General features: G+C 63.6%; 1 protein-coding gene across 1 annotated transcript; it reads left to right on the top strand.

The window, feature by feature from the left end:
• The first annotated feature begins 2,162 nt into the window (after positions 1 to 2,162).
• Positions 2,163 to 19,883, top strand: LOC120391475 (tetratricopeptide repeat protein 39A-like). Its single transcript, XM_039515120.1, has 18 exons — positions 2,163 to 2,205; positions 6,558 to 6,659; positions 6,923 to 7,054; positions 7,593 to 7,663; positions 8,190 to 8,257; positions 8,714 to 8,778; positions 9,222 to 9,321; positions 10,104 to 10,169; positions 10,835 to 10,943; positions 11,119 to 11,186; positions 11,550 to 11,609; positions 12,085 to 12,246; positions 12,691 to 12,782; positions 14,195 to 14,315; positions 14,923 to 15,034; positions 15,511 to 15,625; positions 16,246 to 16,362; positions 17,420 to 19,883. The coding sequence occupies exons 1-18, from the start codon at positions 2,180 to 2,182 to the stop codon at positions 17,535 to 17,537; spliced, it is 1,704 nt and encodes a 567-aa protein (XP_039371054.1). The 5' UTR covers positions 2,163 to 2,179; the 3' UTR covers positions 17,538 to 19,883.
• The last annotated feature ends 1,458 nt before the right edge of the window (positions 19,884 to 21,341 follow it).

Below are 21,341 nucleotides of genomic sequence, written 5' to 3'. Positions count from 1 at the left end.
GACTAAGGCCCCATTATGCCTCCATATCCCTCCCACCTCCTGTCGATTGAGCCTGCTAGCGGTTGGGGGCTGGGGGTCAGCGAGGGAAGGCTCAGCCCTTTTCCCAGGAACGGGGGCCCCTCCCACTTCACCGGCTGGGTGCCCCTGGGCTGTGTTTGTGGTTGCCAGGGCTGCGCTCTGCCTGGCACTGCAGGGGCGGGAGGCGCTTGGAGACAGTTACCGTGAGGCTAAACCCAGCGGGAACGAGGCCTGGAGCCGTGGGCCAGGCTAATGCAGGGTTTTCTCCAGCGTCAGGGCTCGTACAGCAGCGGGGCCGGCTCGCTTCGCTGGCTGCTGGAACGCAGCTGCCTCGGGGTGGGGTGCAGGGAGCCCTCGCCCAGAGCTGAAATGCAGCCACCTCTGGGCTGGGCCTGGGGGCTGAGTCATTTCAGGTGACGCGAGCCGAGGGGCCCGCTAAGCTACGATGGACGAGCCCAAACCCAGGCTCTGCCAGAGGGGCCTGCTCAGCAGCTGCCGGGCGGGCCCAGAAAGCAGGTTTGGCCACATTTGTTTAAAGCAGCTGGGGTGGGAGCAAGGCCACGCTAGGGCAGCTGGGTCCCTCTGCGGCCTGCAGGAGCTGCTGGGCTCCGGGCCCGGGACGGACGCTGTGCGGGGCCGCTGGAGCCTTCCTGCAGTTCCTGCTCCTGGGCAGGTCGACAATGTATGAGTTACACCCCAGTAGCACTAAGGAGCCCCAGCAACAATCGGGGCCCCCTATTGTGCCAGATGCCCAGAGCCCGACCGGGATCGGGGCCCCCACTGGGCCGGGTGCTGCCCAGAGCCCGACCGGAATCAGGGCCCCATGGGCCGGGCGCTGCCCAGACCCCGACCGGGATCGGGGCCCCCATGGGCCGGGCGCTGCACTGACACGCACTGAGAACTGTCTCTGCCCCATAAACCTCACAGTCTCAATAGACCGGGGGTGGGGGGGAACTGAGGCACAGAGCTGGGGCAGGACTGGCACAGAGCTGGGGCAGGACTGGCCCAGGGTCCTGCAGGGAGTCTGTGGAGGAGCTGGGACTCAAAGCGAGATCTCCAGAGTCCCAGCCGCAAGGCTCCCGCCCGGCCCCAGCCCCGCTGTAACCGGCCCCACTCACACAAACTGATGCCAAAGCGCTAGGCTGGAAGCGTCTGTGCCCCCAGCAAGGGGCAGATTGGTGTAAAGGCCGATGGGCTCTGCCCCCACCCAGAACTCAGGCTGGGGGATGATGGGTGAGTCCCTGGCATGTGGGGGCCGGGCACCCGGCCAGATCCCTGCCAGGGGGGCCCGGCAAGGTGAGTCCCTGGTACCTGGGCCCAGATCCCCTGCCATGGGGCACCCAGCCAGGTGAGTCCTGGTACCCGGGGCCGGATCCCCACCCGGGGAGGCCCGGCCAGGTGAGTCCCGGTACCCGGGGCCGGATCCCCGCCCGGGGGGGGCCCAGCCAGGTGAGTCCCGGTACCCGGGGCCGGATCCCCGCTTGGGGGGGCCCGGCCAGGTGAGTCCCGGGGCCGGATCCCCGCCCGGGGGGGCCTGGCCAGGTGAGTCCCGGTACCCGGGGCCGGATCCCCGCCCGGGGGGGCCCGGCCAGGTGAGTCCCGGGGCCGGATCCCCGCCCGGGGGGGGCCTGGCCAGGTGAGTCCCGGTACCCGGGGCCGGATCCCCGCCCGGGGGGGCCCAGCCAGGTGAGTCCCGGGGCCGGATCCCCGCCCGGGGGGGCCCGGCCAGTTGAGTCCCGGTACCCGGGGCCGGATCCCCGCCTGGGGGGGCCCAGCCAGGTGAGTCCCGGGGCCGGATCCCTGCCGGGGGGGGCCCGGCCAGGTGAGTCCCGGGGCCGGATCCCCGCCCGGGGGGGGCCCGGCCAGGTGAGTCCCGGGGCCGGATCCCCGCCCCGGGGGGGCCCGGCCAGGTGAGTCCCGGGGCCGGATCCCTGCCGGGGGGGGCCCGGCCAGGTGAGTCCCGGTACCCGGGGCCGGATCCCCGCCCGGGGGGGCCCGGCCAGGTGAGTCCTGGGCCGGATCCGCCCGGGGCCCGGCCAGGTGAGTCCCGGCACCTGCAGGGCGGAGCCGCCTCCCGTCCCCGCCCCCGCCGGGGCCCGGCCGCACATTCCTCCAGAGCCGCTTCCTGCTCCCGGACCGGACCGGACCGGACCGGACCGCCATGGCCCTGGCGGCCGCTGCGGGCAGGTGAGAGACCCCGGGGGGGCTGCGGCGGGTCCCTCTGCCCGGGGCTGCGCCCGCCCCGTTCCCCTCCCTCGCTGCAGGGCGCCCCCCCCGAGCGGCCCCCCCGGGTCCTTCTGCTGTGGGCTCCCCCCGGAGAAACGCGTCTGCAATGCGCCCCCCCCGTGCCTGCTCCCGGTGGGGGTCCAGGTCACGTGGGTGCATCTGGGTCAGTCCGAGGGGGATCCTCCTCCCCCCCCCCGGCCACCCAGGATCTGGGGGTCCCTGCTGGGTGACAGGTGCTGGGCCGGGGGGGGGGCGCTCCCGTAGTCCAGAGGGGGCTGGAGTCAGAGCTACGGGAGGGAGGAGCACAGAAGATGGGGGGTGTGAGGGTGTTGGGGGAGGGGAGCAGGCTGATGTGGGGGGCAATGGGGGGAAGGATTAGAGGGGGGCTGGGCCCCTCCCCCCGGATCGTCGCCCCCGGCTGCAGGTGCCTCGGCCCCTCCTCCCCCAGGGCACTGCGGGAACATGCAGGGTTCCCGGGGTGCAGCCGTGCGCTCTGGGGGGCCCAGAGGGGGTGGGGCAGAGCGCGGCGCCAGGCCTGGGGACCCGGGTTGTGCTCCAGACGGTGGGGGATCCTGGATCCCATGGTGGGAGCAGAGGGTCCCTGCCCGCGAGGCCGTGCGCCAGCTGAGCCCAGTACCCAGCCAGCCTGGCACCCGCAGGCCAGAGCCGCCCGCTGCCCCGCGTGGAGCTGCGGGTGGGGGCGGGGGAGGGGGCCCTGCCCTGTTTGGAGAAGGTGGGGCCCTGCCAAGCCCGTGTTTGCTCAGCACTCCCGGGCACCGGTTCAGCTGAGCGCTGCCGGCTGCGGCCTGGGCAAACACAGCGCCGAGGGGGCAGCGGGGCCCCGAGGCCTTGGCCTCGGCCTGGGAGGGCCGTGGGGGCTGGCAGCTGGGGGAGGGGGAAGTCAGTCCATGGTAATGGAGGGGGCATGGTCGGTGCTGGGCCTAGGGAGAGAAAAGTGCTGAGCTCCCCCCAGCCCTGCCGGTGCCCCTCACTCCCGACCCGCAGCCTCTGCTGGCTCAGCCCTGGGCTCCCCCCAGCCCTGCCGGTGCCCCTCACTCCCGACCCGCAGCCTCTGCTGGCTCAGCCCTGGGCTCCCCCCAGCTCTGCCGGTGCCCCTCACTCCCGACCCGCAGCCCCTGCTAGCCCAGCCCTGCCCCCCCCCCCAGCTCTGCCGGTGCCCCTCACTCCGACCCGCAGCCTCTGCTGGCTCAGCCCTGGGCTCCCCCATCTTTGCAACTCACCAGCCCCTTAACTGTGTCTATGCTACGTACAATCTGTTCCTGCAACAGACCCTGCGGCCCTTGCTAATAAATCAATGTCTGTTCTGTGTTTGGGAAAAAAGCCAGAACACGTCCTTGATGATGATGAAATATTATCTAGTCCAACAATAACTCAGCCGGATGTTAAAGAATAGCTGCGAAAGTCAGACAGTTTCAAATCACCGGGGCAGGCCACGTGCATCCTAGAGTTTGAAAAGAGTTGGCCAAGGAGTTAAGCCTTGTAACCATTGTTAGGATATAGCTATTCAGGCCTGTCTGCAAAGGCCTAGACTTTAAGAATTTAGGTGTATTCTTATCACTTAGCTAGTTACAGAGGTATAAAAGAAAGAATCAAAAATCACTGTCTGTCTGTGTAGTGGCCTTTTCTTACTGTGACAGTCTGAGGCCTGTATCCGAATCCTGTCTGCCACAGGATTCTTTGCTGCTTTCTGAGGCCTGGTTCTTCGGCTAAGCAGCAGAGGCAGCCATAACCTGGGAAGTGTCTGGTCACATCCTCACATTCCAAACTAGTCACACTGAAATCAGGCGACCTGGGGCTGTTAGGCAGGTGATTCGATCTATCACCTCCAGAGAAAGGGAAGAGCCTAGAAGATGTAAAAGGAAATTTAGTTTGATAGTTTTCTGTCTGGTAAGAACTCACTTATCAATAGACACAGCTGGGAAACCCTTGTGTCTGTGTAGATGCAGTCGTGAAATCCTCACTTCTGTATTGTTTTGTATGTTTATTTGCAGGGTCTCTGTCTGGTTCTGTGATTGTTTCTGTCGCTGTATAATTAATTTTGCTGGGTGTAAACTAATGAAGGTGGTGGGATGGCATTGGTTAGCTAATCACGTCGTTAGGATTGGTTAGGTAAATTTTAGTAGAACGATTGGTGAAGGTGTAGCTGAGAATGTCACTATATACATTAGGGGCAAACAGGAAGTAAATTGGGATTGGAAAATAAGGAAAAAGGAGCTTGGGTTGAAGCTGCTGGAAGTTCACCCCAATAGACATCGAGTTGTTTGCACCTTCGGACTTCGGGGATTGCTGCTCTGGTCACGCGAGAAGGGCCATGGAGGTGGGAGGGTGGAGGAATAAGCCCCCTAACAACAGTGGGGACATTCCCGAGGCGCGGAAGCAAGCTCATGTCGTGCCAGGCTATAAAAAGGGTGAACAGGTGACCTGGGTTCTTGGAGTCCTGTCACCCGCCTGAGGCCCAGGCCAGACACCGGCGGGACGGGATTCGATGAATAAAGGGTTAAAGGTGGGTAATGTGACGAATGCCGACCAATAGGGGTTTATGGAAAATGGATCCTATCACAGTAATGGGGTATTTTGGAAGGAGATGACAGATTTGGTTGATAGAGGCGATGGGCTGGTATCATGTACGTGGATTTCCGTGACTTGGTACCGCATGACGCTCCGATGGCAAAAACGAGAACGGTCCCAATTCAGTGCGGTCCAGGGGAAGTGGATTATAATGCGGGTAACTGAGAGGGATCGACGTGTAACTGCAAATGGAGGATCGCTGTGGGCGGGCGTGTTTCTAGGGGGGTCCCGCAGGGACCGGGTCTTGGCCCTACGATCTCTGACATTTTTATCAGCAGCCTGGGAGAAAACATCAGAGCTTGCGGGCGGGCGACACAAAGAAGGGGAGAGGGATCAGTCATGAAGAGGGCAGGTCACTGATACGGAGCGACCGGGCTCGCTCGGCAAACAAGCTGCATTTGAATTGGGCCAGTGTAAACATCTCGGAATGAAGAACGGGCCCTACTTAGCGGCTGGGGGCTCGTCCTGGGGGGCCGTGACTCTGACAAAGATTTGGGGGCGTGGCGGAGAATCGGCTGAACACGAGCTCCCAGTGCGATGCCGGGGCCAAAAGGGCCGATGCGAAGCAGGGACATTGAAACGGGAATCTGGAGCAGGAGCAGAGAGGTGGTTTTACCCGTGTCTGGCCCTGGAATCACAAGGCCACTATATAAATCCCTGGTACGGCCACACCCCCAATGCTGCCTGCAGTTCTGGTCGCCCCAGCCCCGAAGGGGGGTATTAGAACTGGAAAAGGTTCAGAAAAGAGCAACAAAACTGATTCGGGGGGCGGAACAGCTTCCGTACGAGGAGAGATTAATCAGACTGGGACTGTTCAGCTTGGAAAAGAGACGACTAAGGGGGGACATGATCGAGGGCTATAAAATCATGACTGGTGTGGAGAACGTGAATAAAGACGTGTTATTTACTCCTTCTCCTAACACAAGAACTAGGGGTCACCCAATGGAATTAACAGGCAGCAGGTTTAAAAGAAACACAAGGAAGTATTTCTTCTCGCAACGCACAGACAACCTGTGGAACTCCTCGCCACAGGATGCTCTGAAGGCCAAGACCATAACAGGGTTCAAAAAAGAACTAGATAAATTCACGGAGGATCTTAGCCAGGCTGGGCAGGGATGGTGTCCCAGCCTCTGTTTGCCAGAAGCTGGGATTGGCCGACGGGCTGGGTCACTTGATGATTCCCTGTTCTGTTCACTCCCCCGAAGCGCCTGGCACGGCCGCTGTCGGCAGACAGGACGCTGGGCTGGATGGACCATTGCTCTGACCCGGTCTGTGACTCGTCTCCACGGTTCAGGAAGGACGTTGGTCAGTCGGGGCGGGGTCAGACAGGAGCCGCGCAGAGGAAAACCTGCCGTAGAGCCAGAGTCCCGGAGCTCCATCTATTTCGTGTGCCACAGGGAAGGCGAGGGGCGACTTGCCCCCGGCTGCGGAGAGCCGGCACGTAGCAGCAGCTCTGCCGTCTCGCACAGCAGGGCGCAGGGGATGGAAGCTGAAGCAGGGCAGGAGCGAAGGCGCAGAGTTTAACCGGGAGGGTGATTAAGCCCTGGACCCATCGCCCCGGGGCCGTGGTGGATTCTGCAGCACAGGGGATTTTCACACCGGGACGGGAGGTTTTCCTAGATCGGGGCCATTTCCGGCCGGCAGTAACTCGGGGGGTCAGACTGGGGCCCTTCGGTTGCAATCTCGGACTCTCTGACCAGCCCCTCTTTGCTCCCCGCCCACAGCCCCCCGCCCGGCCTGGCAGCCGCCCTAGACGAGTGCATGGAGGCCATGAACTCCTTCCTCTGCAACCACTTCGACGAGAGCCTGGAGAAGCTGCAGCCCAGGTGGGTGGAGGAGCTGCCCGTGGTCCCTGGCCCCGATCCCTGGCCCCGATCCTCCGCGGTGGGGCGAGGGCTCCCGGCATCTGCAGGGTGCATGTCAGGGGAGCTCGCCCTGGCCTGGGGGGTTCCTTCAATCCTCCCCACCCCCAGTGCTGCGTCCCGATGGGCATCAGGGGCCTGCCCCCGTGAGTTACGGCACAGGGGGGCTCCTTGGGGAGGGGGGCTGGGGGGTCTCTCTCCTGTCACCGGCCCCCTGCTCCCGGCAGGACCAAGGAGAGCATGTACCACGCCCTGGTCTACGCCACCATCCTGGAGATGCAGGCCATGATGACCTTCGAGCACGAGGACATCGTGCAGGCCGGGCAGACCATGAAGGAGGCGCAGGAGATTTGCCAGAGGTGGGTGTGGGGGGCACACTGGGAGTGGGGGATGGGACTCCGGCATGGGGGGGGGGGGGTAGCAGGGACTGGGGAAGGCCCGGGGGAGGGGGGGAGGAGATGGGCCCCGGGGGGGGGAGGAGCTGGGCCCAGGAGCTGGTCAGCCGCACAGGGGCTGGTGGTCGGATGGGGCGTGGGCAGGAGGCTGGCCTGGCAATGGGACCCCCAGGATGGGGGGCGGGGGGGGCACCATTCTGCACCAGTCCCACTGCTGGCTGGAACGGACCCGCCCATCATGTGTCATAGACCCACTGCCCAGCAGAGGGGGAGTTTCCCAGGGCTCGGGGGAGCCAGAGCCTAACCCCACGGGGAGCTGGGGCCTGGGAGGCCGTGGGGCAAAGATGGGGGAGCCCCTCCAGTTACAGCCTCCTCACTGCAGAAAATCCCCCCCCCCATGGATACTGACCTTGTGGGTCGGGCAGGGATGGGGAGGCCTGTAGGGAGAGATGGGGGGGGGGATGTAGCTGCCCCACCCCAGCCACCTTCCTCCCACCCCCAGGTTTCGGAGGAAATCCGGTGTGACCGGCTCCCTGTCCGGCCTGGTCAGCAAGGCGGATTCATTCACTGAGGGTAAGAGCAGCGGGCCGGGAGCCAGGACTCCTGGGTTCTATCCCTGGCTCTGGGGAGGGGAGTGGGGTCTAGTGGTCAGAGCAGGGGGCTGAGCGCCAGGACTCCTGGGTTCTATCCTTGGCTCTGGGTGGAGAGTGGGGTCTAGTGGTCAGAGCGGGGGGCTGGAAGCCAGGACTCCTAGGTTCTATCCTTGGCTCTGGGTGGGGAGTGGGGTCTAGTGGTCAGAGCAGGGGGCTAGGAGCCAGGACTCCTGGGTTCTATCCCTGGCTCTGGGGAGGGGAGTGGGGTCTAGTGGTTAGAGCAGGGGAGCTGGGAGCCAGGACTCCTGGGTTCTATCCCTGGCCCTGGGGAGGGGAGTGGGGTCTAGTGGTCAGAGCAGGGGGCTGGGAGCCAGGACTCCTGGGTTCGATCCCCAGTTGCGGGAGAGGTGGTTCGTCTCCGGGGAGGGGGCTGCGGTGTCGCTGGAGGGGGCGGGGCTTGGGGAGGAGCAGGCCCCGCCCCCAGTCCCTGTCGCTCTCCCTCACAGTGGAGCTGCACGCCGAGGTCTGCTACGCGGAGTGTCTGCTGCAGCGGGCGGCCCTGACCTTCCTGCAGGTACCGGATCCCCCGCCACGGGGCCAGGACACCTGGGTCCCAGCTAAACCCCAGGGGCTGCAGGGAGGGGGTGGGGGCTCCTCCTTCACGGTCAGTGCTGGCCCCAGGGCACTTCCAAGGATTCACCTTCGTTTCCTGTCTCAGTGTTAGACCAAGTTGCTACGTGGCTCCCCGGGCCCCACCCCAGAGGCAGCTGCATCTCAGCACCGGGCAAGGGGTCTCTGTCTAGCCAGTCCCCCCGGCCCCACCCCAGAGGTGGCTGCAGCTCAGCGCCGGGCAAGGGGTCTCTGTCTAGCCAGTCCCCCCGGCCCCACCCCAGAGGTGGCTGCAGCTCAGCGCCGGGCCAGGGGTCCCTGGATAAACAGCCCCCAGCCCCACCCCAGAGGTGGCTGCACCCAGCGCCGGGCCAGGGGTCCCTTCCCTGGGGGTCTGGTCACTTCCCCCTTCTCCCTGCAGGACGAGAACATGGTGAATTTCCTCAAGGGGGGGATCAAGGTGCGGAGCAGCTACCTGATCTACAGGTGAGTGACGTCACAGGGGTGGGGGAGGGGGAGGGGCCCCTGTTCAGGCTGCTGCCTCGGGGCCAGCTGGGGAGAGGGGGGGTCCCGGACGGGGCCCTCAGCCTCAGACGGGCTCTTGTATTGTGAAGGTGGGAAATGGGAGGGTTTTCCTGAGGCACTCAGTGTGGTGCACTGGTGAGAGCAGGGGGCTGGGAGCCAGGACTCCTGGGTTCTCTACTCAGGGAGGGGAGTGGGGGCTGGTGGTCAGAGCAGGGGGTAGGAGCCAGGACTCCTGGGTTCTCTCCCCGGCTCGGCGAGGGGAGTGGGGGCTAGTGATCAGAGCAGGGGGGCTGGGAGCCAGGACTCCTGGGTTCTCTCCCCGGCTCGGCGAGGGGAGTGGGGGCTGGTGGTCAGAGCGGGGGGCTGGGGGTTTGCGCTCTCTGACTCTCCTGTTTCTTTTCCAGGGAGCTGAGCAGTTTGATCCAGTCCGGTCACTGCACAGCAGGTGCTGCCCACGTGCACTTAGAGGGGGGGGTGGCGCTGGGCATCGGCGCCTTTAATCTGGTGAGTTACTGCTGAAGGGGGGTGGGGAACCGCACACGGGGCCTTTCCCCTCTAGGGGGCGCCGGCTCCGAACCAGCCCCAGGGCTGGGGGCTGACGGGAACGGGACACGGGGCCTTTCCCCTCTAGGGGGCGCCGGCCCCAGGGCTGGGATTGGCTGACGGGAATGGGACACGGGGCCTTTCCCCTCTAGGGGGCGCCGGCCCCAGGGCGGGGGGCTGACGGGAACGGGACACGGGGCCTTTCCCCTCTAGGGGGCGCCGGCCCCAGGGCGGGGGCCTGACGGGAACGGGACACGGGGCCTTTCCCCTCTAGGGGGCGCCGGCCCCAGGGCTGGGATTGGCTGACGGGAACGGGACACGGGGCCTTTCCCCTCTAGGGGGCGCCGGCCCCAGGGCGGGGGGCTGACGGGAACGGGACATGGGGCCTTTCCCCTCTAGGGGGCGCTGGCCCCAGGGCGGGGGGCTGATGGGAACGGGACACGGGGCCTTTCCCCTCTAGGGGGCGCTGGCCCCGCTCCGGCCCCAGGGCTGGGATTGGCTGACGGGAACGGGACATGGGGCCTTTCCCCTCTAGGGGGCGCCGGCCCCAGGGCGGGGGGCTGACGGGCAGGACATGGGGCCTTTCCCCTCTAGGGGGCGCTGGCCCCAGGGCGGGGGGCTGATGGGAACGGGACACGGGGCCTTTCCCCTCTAGGGGGCGCTGGCCCCGCTCCGGCCCCAGGGCTGGGATTGGCTGACGGGAACGGGACACGGGGCCTTTCATTCCTCTCTTCCCTCCCCAGACGCTCTCTCTCTTCCCTCCGCGGATCCTGAAGCTGCTGGAATTTGCTGGGTTTTCGGGGGACAAGGTAACCCCCTACCTGGGGCTCCCGTCACCCCTTGAGGGAGAGGCTGCCCCGCTCAGTCTGCAGGTCCCCTGGTCACTGCTGAGAAGGGGGGGGGTCTGAGGGGGGTCCCGCCAGGGGAGAGGGCCTGGGGGGCTGGCTGCGGTGTGTCTGGGGGGCAGGAATTGGGGTATGGGGCTTCCCTCCGTCCCCACCCCCATTGCAGCCAGAGCCCCACAGCCAGGATGTGCGGTGCCCCTCCGCCGGAGGGAGACAGGGAGCCGTGGGCTAAGCCCCTCCCCCCAGCTCTCGGGTGGTGTTTGGGGGCGGGGTGAGTGAGCATCTGCCCTTCCCCCAGCTCTCGGGGTGGTGTTTGGGGGGGGGGGTGAGTGAGCATCTGCCCCTCCCCCAGCTCTTGGGGTGGTGTTTGGGGGGGGGCGAGTGAGCATCTGCCCCTCCCCCAGCTCTTGGGGTGGTGTTTGGGGGGGGGCGAGTGAGCATCTGCCCCTCCCCCAGCTCTTGCTGGCCTGGCGGGTTGCAGCTGCCCCCAGAGGGTGCCTGGCCCTGCCGTTGTGTGTGGCTGTGGCAGTGGCAGGCTGCGCTGCCCCAGAGGTGGCCGCATCAGGCGGCATGTTGGGACTGCGTAAGGGCGACGGCGCCTGATCCCCCCGCTGTGTCTCTCCGCCCAGGATTACGGGCTGCAGCAGCTGCACGAGGGAGCGACCACCCTGAACCTGCGGGCCCTGCTCTGCACCATGCTGCTGCTCTGCTACTACACCTTCCTCACCTTCATCCTGGGTAGGCCTGCGGCCCCTGGGGCGAGCAGGGGGCGGGGCCTTTCCCCGGGGGGGGGCCAGCTCGGACCCGGGCCCCCGGGGGCGGGGCCTTTCCCCGGGGGGGGGGCCAGCTCGGACCCAGGCCCCCGGGGGCGGGGGCTTCGCCCCAGGCTGACCCCCCCCTTGCCCCCTCGCAGGGATCGGGGAGGACGATTTCACGGAAGCCGAGAGCCTGCTGAGACCCTACCTGCTTCGCTACCCCAAGGTACGGGGCCGGGCGGCGGGACCCTCCCCCTGCGGGGTGGGCGGGCCGGGGTGGGGGCGGCCTCACTGGGGAGAACTGGGGCTGCCCCAGGTGCCCACGCTCTGGCCTCCTGACGGGTTCTGCTGCCCCGGCTAAAACTAGGGAGTGGAAAGAACTGCCCCCCCCACCCCAACCGGTGCCCCTCACTCCCGACTCGCAGCCCCCCCGTGTTGCGAGTGCTTTATGGAGGCGTGTGGGACCCCCCATCACTGGGCTGAGCCCCCCCCCAACTCACTTCCTGAGTGATCCTGGCATCCCCCACGTGTTGCCCCTCCCCGGGGACCCTGTGCCCCACCCATCGGCTCCCCCCTCTCCCCTCTGCAGAGCGCCATCTTCCTCTTCTTCGCCGGCAGGATAGAGGAGATCAAAGGGAACATCAGCGAGGTAAGAGACCCCTCGCCTGGGGGACCCCCTCACAGAGCCAGGCTCTGGGACGGGAGGGGCTCCTGAGCCAGCGGGTCCCTGCCCCGGGGCCGGATGGGAGCCGGCGCCCCCTAGTGGGGAAAAGCCCCATTCCCCACCCCCTGAGCCAGCGGGTCCCTGCCCCGGGGCTGAATGGGAGCCGGCGCCCCCTAGTGGGGAAAAGCCCCATTCCCCACCCCCTGAGCCAGCGGGTCCCTGCCCCGGGGCTGAATGGGAGCCGGCGCCCCCTAGTGGGGAAAAGCCCCATTCCCCACCCCTGAGCCAGCTGGTCCCTCTGCCCTGGGGCTGGATAGGATCCAGCGCCCCCTAGAGGGGAAAAGCCCCATTCCCCACCCCTGAGCCAGCCGGTCTCCTGCCCCGGAGCTGGATAGGACGCAGCGCCCCCTAGAGGGGAAAGGCCCCAGGCCCATTCCTGACGCTCTCGGCCTCGGCACAGGCCATCGGCAGGTTCGAGGCCGGCTGCTCGGCCCAGCAGGCCTGGAAGCAGTTCCACCACATGTGCTACTGGGAGCTGATGTGGTGCTACGCCTACAAGGGCATGTGGAAGATGGCCTATTTCTACGCCGACCTGCTGAGCAAGGAGAACCGCTGGTCCAAGGTGAGGGGTTGGGGCCGTGCCCTCTCCAGGGGCTACAGGGATTATTGGGGAGGGTCTGTCAGTGCTCCGCACAGCGCCCCCTAGTGCCATGCTGGGGTATAGGGGCCAGCACTGACTGTGGGGGAGAGCGCCCCCTGCTGAGCCCCTGCTCCCTGCAGTCCAGCCCCCTAGTGCCATGCTGGGGTATAGGGGCCAGCACCAACTGTGGGGGAGAGCGCCCCCTGCTGAGTCCGCACCCCCCCCCACCGCTCGCGGCAGCAGTGGGAGGTTTTCTATAGGGTCTCCCATATGTTTCCAGAGCTGGACGTCTAACAAGGCCGGATGGCCTGGCTGTCTGCTCTGTGGCTGCTAGTTCTGGGCCCGTCCCCGTCCCGTTGGGGGTCTGAGACCCCGCCCCCAGGAGTGCAGATGGGGCTGATGGGTCAGGCCGGTGTCTCTCTGCAGGCCATGTACGTGTATATGAAAGCTGCCTTCCTCAGCATGCTGCCCCCTGAGGAGCCCCGGCCCTTCGGGGAGAGCGAGGTGGAGCTGTTCAGGTAGGGGCTGTGGGCGGTGCTGGTACGGGGGGAGGATTTGGTGCCAAACGGGGGAGGGGGGGACAGGAGGGACACCTGGAGATCTGGGTTCAGGCCTTCAGCACAAGGAACATGAGTTTCTTTTTGGGGGTGGGTGGGCTGCGGGTCGGGAGTGAGGGGCACTGGCAGAGCTGGGTGGGGGAGCCCAGGGCTGGGCTAGCAGGGGCTGCAGGTCGGGAGTGAGGGGCACCAGCAGAACTGAGGAGAGCCCAGGGTTGGGCGAGCAGGGGCTGCGGGTCGGGAGTGAGGGGCACCGGCAGAGCTGGGGGGAGCCCAGGGCTGGGCTAGCAGGGGCTGCGGGTCGGGAGTGAGGGGCACTGGCAGAGCTGGTGGGAGCCCAGGGCTGGGCTAGCAGGGGCTGCGGGTCGGGAGTGAGGGGCACCGGCAGGGCTGGGTGTGTCCCAACTCCCAGTCACTTGCTGACTAACACTGACCCCGAATGGGAAGCTGCGTGTCCCCCTTTCTGCTCCTCAGCCTAACGCACTGCACTGGTAATTCCCTTTCTACCTGCCTGCTCGGCTCTGTCCCGCATCCAGCCCTGGGGATTGGCTGGCTTGGGGCCCCCCAAATCTTACCACTTCCTTTCCCCTCCTATCCCAGCTGCAAAGCGTGTAGGGGAGTGGCAGGGGCTACCTACAGAGCCAAGACGGACATGGGCTGGGAGCCAGGACTCCTGGGTTCTGTCCCCACTCGGGGAGGGGAGCGGGGGCTAGTGGTCAGAGCAGGGGGCTGGGAGCCAGGACTCCTGGGTTCTGTCCCTACTCGGGGAGGGGAGCGGGGGCTAGTGGTCAGAGCAGGGGGCTGGGAGCCAGGACTCCTGGGTTCTCTCCCAGCTCTGGGAGGGCAGTGGGGGCTAGTGGTTAGAGCAGGGGGGCTGGGAGCCAGGACTCCTGGGTTCTCTCCCCGCTCTGGGAGGGTTCATGTTCCATGGAGCTAAATTCTATAGTCTCAGCTGGAAACGCAGTGCTGGCTTCAGGCAGATCTAAACGCCAGGGGTCATGTTAAATTAAATTAGATCATTCACAGCGTGAGAGCTGGATCTGCCCAGGTCATCTGTGTCGATACCAGCTGGACCTGGTTTTTGCTCTCATCATAGTTTGAGCTGCCGCACATTTGTATTGCCAATGCCTATGTGCAAGCATTAGGTTCCAGAGTTAACAGGCTGGGAGCTGAACCAGGCCCTCTCTGAGCCATCGTTTCAGGCTGCCTGCAGACTCAGGCACATGTCGCTGGGCTTTTTTTTGGCAAATGGGTCGGCTAGAACTGGGATCTTCGCTTTCGATGCCCGTGGAGATTCTGGAACCCAATTCTGGACCCCCAGTGCAGCCCCCCGTCCTGCAGATCGCAGCCCAGCTGTCTCTCTTCCCCCTCAGGCAGGTGTCATCTTTTAAGCAGAAGATCGCGGGCAAGTCTCCCCCCACGGAGAAGTTTGCCATCCGGAAAGCCCGGCGTTACAAGGGCAGCCGCCCGGTCCCTTTGCCGGTGCCAGCCCTGGTGAGGGGGAAGGGAGTGTGGGGGAGAGGGTTCCAGGGGGGCAGTTGTGCTGGATGCTGCTTGGAAAAGCCGTGACTCAACCGGTGCCATCACTGGGGAATGAGAGGGGCTGGGAGTCGGGACTCCTGGGTTCTCTCCCTGGCTCGGAGAGGGGAGTGGGGTCGGGTGGTTAGAGCCAGGGGGCTGGGAGTCAGGACTCCTGGGTTCTCTCCCTAGCTCGGAGAGGGGAGTGGGGTCTGGTGGTTAGAGCCAGGGTGCTGGGAGTCAGGACTCCTGGGTTCTCTCCCTAGCTCGGAGAGGGGGGAGTGGGGTCTGGTGGTTAGAGCCAGGGGGCTGGGAGTCAGGAATGCTGGGTCCCATTTCCCGTCTTTGCCACATGACCTTGGACGGGTTGTGTCCCTCTCTGTGCCTCAGTTTCCTCACTTCCCGTTGGCTCTGAGTGCAAGCGGCTAGAACCTGCTCAGGGTGATGGGGGGATGGGGGCACTGAGAGGGAATCTAGGACAAGTTAGTTACTCTTCAGCGGGGCATGTGGGGGGCTGTGCTGGGGGTCCAGATCCTCTCTGCAGGGTGAGCAGCCCTGACACCCCCCCCCGGTCCCTCCCCAGGAGATGATGTACATGTGGAACGGCTTCACCGTGCTGGGCAAGCAGCGGGAGCTGCTGGAGGGGACGCTGGAGACGCTGACGCGGGCCGAGAAGAAGCTGCAGGAGTCGCCAGGTAACAGGATGTGAGGCCTGTCCCCTCTAGGGGGCGCCAGCTCCCATCCGGCCCCAGGGTGGGGGACTGCCTGGCTGGGGGTGGGAATGGGGCACGGGGCTTTTCCCCTCTAGGGGGCGCCAGCTCCCATCCGGCCCCAGGGTGGGGGACTGCCTGGCTGGGGGTGGGAATGGGGCACGGGGTCTTTACCCTCTAGGGGGCGCCAGCTCCCATCCGGCCCCAGGGTGGGAATGAAGAACACGCATGTGGCTGCATCGTGTTTGCTGGGTCTCAGCCCCAGTGGAGAGACTGAGCCCCCCATCTCTGCCCAGAGCCGGTGGGGGTGGAGGCACAGCTGGGGGGCTGCGTATGGGGCTGGGGGCTCTGTGTGGGGGTGGGGCTGTGTGGAGGGGTTGGAGGGCTGGCGGGGGGGGTGACACACCGGGGTGGGGCCTCTCCCTGCCACAGCCCCCCTGACGCCCCAACTCCGCCCACAGCCAGCGAGTACCAGACGGACGACCGGTGCCTCCTGCTGCTGCTCAAGGGGCTTTGCATGAAGCACCTGCAGAGCCCGGCCGAGGCGGAGGCCTGCTTCAGCGCCGTGCAGGCCAGGTGAGCGCCCCCTGCTGGGGGACTCAGCCTGGCTCCCAGCACCCGGGGGCTCAGAACGGGGGCGGGGGGGGGGGGAACTCTGACTCCTGCAGACGTGACGGAGGGAGGGTCCTGCTGGCTCTGCCCCTCCCGCCCCGGTTTGCTGTTCTCGGGGTTACCCACCAATGGGCTTTCACAATGGGATAACGCCCCCGCCAGCATGGGCACTGCCCGGGCAAGGAACTGCATTCTGGGGGGTCACAAGAGGTGCCGTGCTCCATGGGGGGGTTCCCCCCAGGGAACAGGGGGTCCTGGGTCTGTGGGGGGGGTCGTTCTCCCCTCTAGGAATCAGGGGGGTCCTGGGTCTGTGAGGGGGGTCGTTCTCCCCTCTAGGAATCAGGGGGGTCCTGGGTCTGTGGGGGGGTCGTTCTCCCCTCTAGGAATCAGGGGGGTCCTGGGTCTGTGGGGGGTCGTTCCCCTCCTAGGGGCCTGGGGGTGTCTGGAGGGCGCTGTGCTCTTGCAGGTCTGTCTGGGGTGCAGGGTCCCCAGGGGGCTGCCCCCAGGGTGCTGCCCGGGGCAGTTCTTGGCCCGGGAACCCCCCCCCCGGTGAATTACCGTCTGTCTGTCCCACCCACTGGCAGTGAGAAGCGACTCCGCTACGATCACTACCTGGTGCCCAACGCGCTGCTGGAGCTTGGCCTGCTGCACCTGGCGCAGGGCCGGAGCGAGGAGGCCGTCCCGCTGCTGCGCCGAGCCAGGTGGGGCCCGGCGACGCTGGGGGGAGGGTGTTGCAACAGTGTCAGGCCCATGGTGGGAACGTTCCCAAAAGCCCCAGGGGTGTATCCCAGAATGCACTGGGGTGCTACGGTGCACTTGGGGGGCCAGAGGGGCTGGGACCATCTGCCCCTTTGCCCCCCCAGGCAGGGCCCTGCACTGCCTGTGCCAGGGGCGGTGGGACCAGGCAACGCTGTGGGTTCCTCTGCCCCCATCTCCCACCCGGCTGCTCCCTTCTGGGGTCCGAATTTCCCATAATCCCGCAGGAAGAGGGGAGGAGGGGACCATCCTGCTCCGCTCTGACCCCGGCTGGGTGGTTCTCTGGGGCCTCGATGGATCTCTGCACCCGACCCTGGCCTGGCCTGGCCAGCAGCATCTAGCTGTGTGCGCGGGGGTCACTCCCCCTCCATGGCAACGTGGGGGGCTCTGTGTCCTTGGGGGTGGCTCCCTCTCTAGAGGCCTGAGGGGTCCTGGGTCTACAGGCAGGGGCGGCTCTAGACATTTCGCTGCCCCAAGCACGGCGGCGCGCCGCGGGGGGCGCTCTGCCGCTCGCCGGTCCCGTGGCTCCGGTGGACCTCCCGCAGGCGTGCACTGGAGCCGCGGGACCAGCGGACCCAGGTCCACCGGAGCCCTGCCTGCTGCCCTCCCGGCGACCGGCAGAGCGCCCCCCGCAGCATGACGCCCGAGCACATGCTTGGCATGCTGGGGCCTGGAGCCGCCCCTGTCTACAGGGGGGTCGCTCCCCCCTACAGGGCAACATGGGGGGTTCTGTGTCTATGGGGGTCGCTCCCCCTCTAGGGTCCTGGGTCTACAGGGGGGTCGCTCCCCACTCCAGGGCACTGGGGGAGGGGCTGCGGCTATGAACGGTTGGAGGGACGGCTGGCTGTGTGGCTGATTTGGGGGGAGCACCCCCCACTCAGATGGATGGTTCAGGTTCACCTTGTCCCAGGCCTGGCCAGCGCACCGGGAAGCTCACTGGCGGGCAGGGTGTATTTGTGGCTGTTTCCACCCAGTGATTAACACACACACCCCCCAATTTAGGAACAACTACAAGAACTATTCCATGGAGTCCCGGACGCTCTTCCGGATCCACGCGGTTCTGTCCCGGCTCAAGGCTGACCAGGAGGAGAACGGCATGGAAGGACCCAGCTCCTCCTAAAGAACGCCCCCCCCCAGACGAGAAGGGGGGGGCATGGGACTCTGGGGGGGGGGGTGGCATCACCTGTCCCCCTCCAGCCCCCACCGAAGCGAACCTGCACTTTCAATGAAGCCAAATTGACTTAACCCTTCCTGCGCCGCTCTGGTCCCCAGAGCAACGGCTTTGTCACCCAAGGCGGAGCCCGGAGGGGGTGCGTCTCCTTTGGGCGCGTGCCCACAGCACCAGGGGGTACCACTGGGCACAGCTGGATCCTGCGGGAGTGAGCCGGCCCTTTAAAGCTGAACCCAGATACCCTTAAAGGGCCAGTTCACCCTGCGATGCCCACCCACGTCCTAGGATAAGGGCTAACCATGCCCCCCTCCCTCCACGCACACTTTAATTAACTGATTTGTGACTAGTCCCTCGGGGAGGTGCCAGTTGGTGTACGGAGCACGGTAAGTGCTGTGCCGTGTGCTTCCTCGCTGGTTTCCCTGGTAAACCAGCTGCAACCTCCGTATCCACAAATCTCTCGGCCCTCCAGGGTCGTCCCCCCACCCAGTTCTGGTCCCCCTGGACCAGCTGGCTCCATCCCCCCGGGACTGGTCCCTTCTGCGTTCGTGTTTCCCATTATCCAGTAGGAATTGGAGACAGCGGGGGGGGGGGAAGATCCTTCCAGCTCCGGTCTGACCCAGTGCCTTGCCAAGAGCTGGATGGGGTGCCTCTTGCCATCGTCGCCGGTGGGGCGTTGAGTGACGGTTTGCTGCTGAGATCGTATTTGGGGACGATCCTGGGGACCCAGGCGCTGGCGCTGCCTCCAGCACTGGCCGGACATTGTTTTTAAATGCAGCTGTGGCCTTGTTTTTATATTTCCGCCTCTTCTCTTTCGGTCCGGAAATTCAGGTCTCCCGCGAAGGCCGTGGGCACAGGAGTTGTAGTTAGCAGGGCCGAATCCTACGGCCGGTTCTTAGTGTGTTTTTGATAAGGTGGGAAGCCCCTAATCCACGTCCCCTGTATTTGTACCTGCAGGGAGGAGGGTCACCTCCGCGTTTGACAAATGGGGAAACTGAGGCAACATGGCCTGCAACTTTGAACCAAGGACGCCAAATGGGGAAACTGGGACTCGAACACAGCTCTCTTGGGGCCAGGTGCTTTTAGGTAGAAAATCAACTGTCACCATTTAGCTCAGTCCACGCTGGCCTTGTCCCACCGGTTACACTTTAATCTGAGCAGCGAAATCAGCGCGAGAGGCTCCGGCTTAAGCCGGGTTTTTTGGGGGCCGTTGAGGGGCTCGTCTAAACACAGAAGTTGGGCAACTTTAACCGACCTCAGGTTAGTACAACCAGTGCAGCTTTGCGTGTGGATGCTCATGGGTTGGAATTGGGGTTATATTGGTCAGTCCCAGAGGCTGCAGAGCTGGAGGCCACAGGCCGACCCCTTTTAACGGGGGCCGCTCACTCAAATTTGGCCCGGCCAAACCCCTGGCAGCAGTGGTGTCGCGCCAGGCCGGGGACTGGGATAAGGTCGGGGTAGGGGAGGCAGCTGTGTTGCATGACTAGCTGCAAAAATGCAACGTTCACAGTCCAGGCAAAGTCAAAGTGCTGGGGCCCTGCGCATGCAGCAGGACGATGCAGAAGGATGTGTCCCTGCGCGGCCTCTGTGCTTGTACATTACACAAGAGAGTGGTGGGCTATGGGATGAACTAGAGAGGGATCCCACAATGCACAGCAGCTGCCCCACAAGCCACGGCCGCTGGAGGATGCTGGGATGCATACCCAGCTGCACTAGGCTGTTTGCCACGAGAGCTCTGCTGGGTGGGTGCACAAAGGGGTGAGGTTGAATGCGCTCGAGTGGGGAGGAGTCTGTCCAGGAGCCTGCGCTGGTTTCATGACAGATCTGAAATGCACGTCGTTATCCCGGTGCAGTTTTCAGCGCAGAGCCTCAGTGAAACAGATGCAGCTGTGTGTGTAATCGGGCCTGAGTTCATTAGGGACAGATTTAAGCTAAACCAAAATAAGCGTCCACAGGGGCTTGCATGGGTCTAATTGACTCAGTTGCTTTTAAACCCATTTAGTGACACAGGTTCACTTTTGACTAGACAAGCCCTGTTAGAGGCCAGAGCTGCTCCAGAGAGGCCAGAGCCAGTGATTTCCTCGCGACGGTTTTATCCCCACTCCGCGTGTGAACGTCTAACCCCAGCACAGAGCTGGCGGGAGAAGAAACGCCCATCGCGAGGTGGCTGTACTGAAGGGGTGATGGGACTTTCTTTACATGACCAATTGGTTAAGTTATGGATGTTTGGGATCTGTACGGAGGAATCTTATTTTAAAATCGAATTGGGCTCCGGCAAGAGTTTGAATACGTTTTAATTCTGGAGGTGATGTTAAAAAAAAAAAAAATAAAATAAAGATGTTTAATTTGTATTCCAGGGTGTTGGGTATTTTTTTCTCCCAGTGCAAAAATGTTTGGGGGCATCCTTAAATATATGGAACTCTGTCCCCTGTTGGCTTTATTTGGCAGGGAGCTTTGCCCAGGGGCCTGATATTAGGGTGCTGGGTGTGTTTATCTCCACTGATTCAGCTGAATTCAGGCCCATAGGAAATGCCAGGTCAACACCACCTGCTGTGGAGGCAGGTGCAAGACACCTCCCAGTAGGTAATAAGGGGATATCCAGCCCATGGGGCAATTTCTCCCTAACCCCAGCCAATAAGAGGGTCAACTTATGCCTTAACATAAGAAAGGCCGTACCGGGTCAGACCAAAGGTCCATCTAGCCCAGTATCCTGTCTACCGACAGTGGCCAATGCCAGGTGCCCCTGAGGGAGTGAACCTAACATGCACTGATCAAGTGATCTCTCTCCTGCCATCCATCTCCATCCTCTGACGAACAGAGGCTAGGGACACCATTCTTACCCATCCTGGCTAATAGCCATTTATGGACTTAGCCACCATGAATTTATCCAGTCCCTTTTTACATTTGTTATAGTCTAGCCTTCTCCAGCCTCCTCAGGTAAGGAGTTCCAGTTGAAGTTGACTGTGCGCTGTGTGAAGAACAACTTTTTTTTATTTGTTTTTGCTGTGCTGCCTTTTTTTTTTTTTTGGTGACCCCTAGTTCTTGTATTATGGGAATAAGTAAATAACTTTTCCTTATCCACTTTCTCAACATCACTCATGATTTTTATGAATCTATAACCCTAATTTTTTTTATCTTGTCTAATGTAACTGCAGCTGTTCTTATCCTCTGCATAACTAGCACCTTTTTTTGCATACTGATAAAATCTTGGGCCCAATATCATGTGGCAGTGGGTTCCGTAGGTCAAAGGCATCTTATGTACAAATAGGTATTTCCTTGGAGGCAGGGGGTGGAGGTTAGATATGTTAAGCTGGGAGGCAGTGTGGCCTAGTGGAAAGAGCACTGGACTGTGTCCTGAGAGAACTGGCTTCTACTCCCCAGCTTTGCCACTGGCCTCCTGGGTGACCTTAGGCAAGTCACCCTCACTGGTCTGTGCCTCAGTTTCTCCATTCTGTAAAATAGGGCTAGTGCTACTGACCTCCTTTGGAAAGTGCTTTGAGATCTACCGCGGAAGAGCTGGGGATTATCACACCATGATAGGGTGCAACAACACACCCCAACCACCTTTATTCTGTTCACTATTTATATCCATCTACCGTGGCCCCTTAGGGTCGGGCTTTCGAAAGCACTTTTACTTGGCAAAAGTCAGAGATTTTTTCAATGGGACTGTGCTCTGACCAAAGACCCGCTTTACACAGAGATTTTGTACTGGCATCACCTTCTATTTAAACAGATATTGCTACTCCTGGCCAACCT

Source organism: Mauremys reevesii, linkage group 25 (genome assembly GCF_016161935.1).
Source record: "Mauremys reevesii isolate NIE-2019 linkage group 25, ASM1616193v1, whole genome shotgun sequence".
Classification (NCBI taxonomy): Eukaryota; Metazoa; Chordata; order Testudines; family Geoemydidae; genus Mauremys; species Mauremys reevesii.
Note: the sequence above shows the minus strand (reverse complement) of the source record. Positions and strands in the feature narration are given on the sequence as shown.

What these genes read in the sequence shown, in the direction of transcription:
- LOC120391475 (XM_039515120.1), top strand. Translation starts at nt 2,180, where the DNA reads ATGGCCCTGGCGGCCGCTGCGGGCAG. An exon ending in CTGGCGGCCGCTGCGGGCAG is followed by an intron (nt 2,206 to 6,557) that starts GTGAGAGACCCC and finishes CCCCGCCCACAG; the next exon opens with CCCCCCGCCCGGCCTGGCAG. An exon ending in GCGCAGGAGATTTGCCAGAG is followed by an intron (nt 7,055 to 7,592) that starts GTGGGTGTGGGG and finishes TCCCACCCCCAG; the next exon opens with GTTTCGGAGGAAATCCGGTG.